Source organism: Convolutriloba macropyga, chromosome 7, assembly GCF_964194025.1.
Source record: "Convolutriloba macropyga chromosome 7, txConMacr16.3, whole genome shotgun sequence".
Lineage (NCBI taxonomy): Eukaryota > Metazoa > Xenacoelomorpha > Acoela > Convolutidae > Convolutriloba > Convolutriloba macropyga.
This window is the reverse complement of record NC_134474.1, coordinates 65,087,415-65,091,521: the sequence shown is the minus strand read 5'-3', so window position 1 is coordinate 65,091,521 and position 4,107 is coordinate 65,087,415. Positions and strand designations below refer to the sequence as shown.

General features: G+C 32.9%; 1 protein-coding gene across 2 annotated transcripts in view; it reads left to right on the top strand.

Annotated features, from left to right (window-relative positions):
• Window positions 1–560, top strand: part of LOC142342455 (uncharacterized) — a 20,196-nt gene extending 19,636 nt beyond the window's left edge. For both annotated transcript variants that reach the window (XM_075393792.1, XM_075393791.1), the window contains one exon: window positions 16–560. In XM_075393792.1, the coding sequence (XP_075249907.1) occupies window positions 16–247 (232 nt within the window). In that variant the 3' untranslated portion in view covers window positions 248–560. The remainder of the gene's footprint in view (window positions 1–15) is intronic.
• Window positions 561–4,107: the final 3,547 nt, after the last annotated feature.

Here is a 4,107-nt window from a genome sequence, read left to right as displayed (position 1 = left end):
AGATTGTGTTTTCAGATTGTCGGCATATTCGACCAACAAAATCAACCCTTATCCCTTTCTGAAGAGATCCAATTGTCAGCTAGGAGTGTGTGTTATGAACACTGCAATGTCCCAGACGCTGAGGAACCAAAACATGCGAAACCAGATGAGCTCATTCTACGGGTCATCCCAGGGTCCGGGCAAGAGACGAAGACGCAGGAACACAATGGCTCCTCTCAGGATCCAGGCCGCATTTATCGAAGCGTAGAAATGACTCTTAAGATTTCCAGTTCACTTCTATGAAGAATTCTTAAATGAGACTCTAAGAAAGTCATTTCTCAAAGATGCATCTATAAATCACATTATTGTAGATTTGAACTCCTGTCTGAGGCCTGCTTGATAACCTGAAGTAAATTGGAAAATATAAGCTATATTTGTGCAATAATGAATCGGTCCAAGTTTGAGGGCTTGGACTTATGAATCAACTCAAAAAATTCTCTCTTCAGGTGCCAAAATTATTGCCTGTACTCACCATATTTGAGAGAACTTTCGACTTTTAATTGACAACCCCCAAAAATTCAATCTAGAGAATGCTCGAAAAATTCCGTGTTGAGTACTTTCCCGGGGGGGGGGGGGGGGGGGGTTCTAACAGGGTTAAACCAAGACACTTGAGCCTTTTAACTTTGAATTAGATAAATCCTTTCATAAGTCCAACTCTCAAAATTCAGTATCGAGTTCTGATAATTCAATTGGGTACAGCTTCTGATTTTTTTCAACACAATTGAGAAAATTGACATGAATGAAAAAATAACAAAATATCGAATGCTGACAAAACGAATTTAGAACCTTATCAATTCAGGGACAAACTCGAAACAAATCGCGCCAATTTTTCTACGACCATTTAATGACCATAATCGGTCTTTTTTTGAACGTACCATTTGAATAAAACAACCTTGTTGCTATTTCTTGGGGTTATTTTGGCTGCGCCTTTTATCAGATAATTATTTGATTCTTACGACTCGAATAGGCAACTTGCTGCAAATCTAATGGAAAAATAGCAATGTTCTTTACGCACAAAATAATTGTGGGCCAAACTAAGCTAAACAGTTACATTTATAAGACACACAAAGAGCTTGGGAAAAAATAGCACAGAAATTTTAAGCAAACAATTTCCAGGCTCAAATTTGGCAACAAAGAAAAACAAAGAAAACCAAAAGTAAACCAAGTTTGAAGCTTGAGACCAAAAATGTCTTGAAGCGCGAGAGTCGAGTAAGTGTTATCTTAGAAAATTATTCAAGCGTTAATTCGCAATTTAGTCGAGTTAAGATACTTTTTTTTCTATAATAGGGCAATTTACTATAATTAGAAAAAAAACAAAAGAATTTGTATTAAATAACAAATTAAAACGTGTTCCTCTTTTCTAAAATGTATGTCTAATTAGATAATTTATGAAAACAGGAAGTAGTATGTGTTCTCTTTCAATATTGTTTCCAACTTTTTGCCAGATTTTGATTTATTTAATCACCAGATCTATTTTTGGTGTCGATACGTTTGATTGCCAATGACGCAAAAGAGACAATTATGGAAGAACAATAAATTTTAAGGTTGCTTTCAGACAATAGCCATCTTCGTCAAATTTTTTTTCTACGATTTGAATTCCTAATTCAATAGCGCAATGCTGCTTTCAGTATAATTTTAATTTTTCTCAATTTTTTTTAACTGAAAAAACTGATTTCGTTATCTGTGGAGCTATTTTTAAAAGTTGAATATTTTCTTTTTAACAAAAAGGTTTGACAGTTTTGGAAAAGTTATATTGCAAAAACAATAGTCGAGGTCTGGTCAAAGATTTCAACATTTGAGCTGGATACTTCTCGGGCTTTGTGTGGGTCAAGAAATTTTTTTATTAACACTTTGAATAAAACGAAAAACATGACCAAAAAATTCAACTTCTTCACTTTTATTTGTTAATCTTAACAAAATGATGATTTGATTTCTATGAGAGTGCTTAAGTTACGTAAAAATAGGAAAAACTTAAAATTTGATGTTTGATTGGGTTTGACCATTGGCATTGTGCTGATTTTAATTAAATTTTCTTAGATGGTGGCTTGCTTGTTCCTTCACAACGCTGGAATTCGCAAAAAAACGATTTTTCATTTTTCTTTGTCTTTTTTTGGTTTCAAAACCCGTCTTTACGAGTTGTTTCATTTGTTGTGGTATTTTTTATAATAACCAGCGAACGAAAATCAAATATATTTTATTGGTCTGGAATATTTATGTCTTCAAAATTAGGCAAACAGAAGAGAATTAAAGAAGTAAATTAGTTTTGTTGCGAATTCTAGCACTGCGAACAAAAAAAGTCAAACAGCCGCTATTATTTTTGCTACCTTTACCAAAAGACGAGTTGTCCACCTTATAACTTTTCCAATTGGCAATTAGATGTAGTTGGCTATCGACGTATAATAAAAAAGCATTTTCTGGACATCGAAAATTTTCAACATTTACCATGCTGTTTCGAGTTCAAAATCAGTTCTACTGCTTTGTTCTACAAGCGCTGCTTCGGATTAGCTGGCATATTATTCAATCTAATTTTGTTTTCAAAAGAGCAATTATTCAACTGCTGAAGCTAATTACTGAATCAATTTGTTCTGTTCAACAAGAAATCAGTACTGCTAAAAAAAATTGGACATGAATTTTTCCTAATGAACACACTCTCTCTAGAGTGTTGTTGATTTGCAGTGGTCCATTGTTTGATTGTCTTGGTAGGTGTTTTGAAAATGCAAAATTTACAATGTGAATCATTAGAGCCAAAACAACCTGCATATAGGTAGATCAACAGTGGGACAAACTAAAAAATGTTAGTTTACTGTACATTAGTTTTAGAATCTGATTAATTTTTTGTAAAAACTTTGTTAAGACAGAAAATCAAAAACTTTTTGAAAACTTAAATCAGTTGAAGTTCTACTGAAGGCACGAATTAAATCTTCATCTATTCATGCGCCCTATAATGCCTTGAATAGTGAATATAAATCTGATAAGATGCCAGATCTCTACAGTGCAAGAATTTTCTTAGTGATTTGCCAGATATTGTTGCATTTTAAAACTTGCAGAGTTCCTGTTTCAATCAAGGTTACCTGACTCTAAAAAAGCCATTGAGATATATTGATTCATTTATCGATAACAACTTAGCAATTTTTGGTTTTTATGGTTTTTAACAGCTGTCGTTAGCTTTTCAACGGCTATTATTTAGGCACTCCTTGTTTACAATTCAAAGAACTTGAAATGTATTGGCGCGCACCCTTTTTTTACGACTCGATGAGAAGTGTTGATGGAGCGTCTTATTTGTCGATAGTTTTTGGAGTGTATTTAAAACAGGATTTCAGGTCAATCCACTGAAGGACTTGAAGAGCAGAGAGTAATTTTCAGTTCGTGCTGCATTTTTGAGAATGAGCGACAAAAGAAGGCGGAAAAAATTTTTCAATAAGCCTGCAAAAAATTTTGATCACGTTTTGAAGCACTTTTTTAGTTTTTACTTTAGTTTTACGGGAAAAGTGGTTGTTCTAAACCATATTAACAATTATTAGATTTTTTTGAATTTCTGATTTAGACGTATTTTATAGCGGTTGGAAAAAAGTTAGTGGTTGTTCAGTTGACGTTCTACGGTGTCTTGAATAATGAATATTTTTTAACTTTTCAGCTCAAAAAAATATACTAATCATAAAAAAAGTTAAACAATTCGAAAAAGATCAAAATATTATACTAAGCCAATGAGGCAGTAGCACCAGTCAAAGCATGAGGATTTTTTATTTGACTTAAACCTCAGAATAAAAAAATGATATTTCATAGCTAGCATTCTATTTAATGCCTATCATACCTACTGGATTAATTTCAATGTTGTTGGGTTATGATAATTTCATTTCAAGCCCTGTGGGGCACACTTCTGATTTTGAGTTTTTACTTTACTTTTTTTTAAAAAGTGATTGTTCTAAACCATATTAACAAGAAATTGTTTGTTTGGAGTTTTTTGACCTGCTCAATCATATGTTAGAGTTTTTTTGTGAGTTTGCCTGCGTTTGTCTTCTTTTTGAACTTGATAACCTCCTGGTTATTTTTTGGTGGAATTTATTTTTC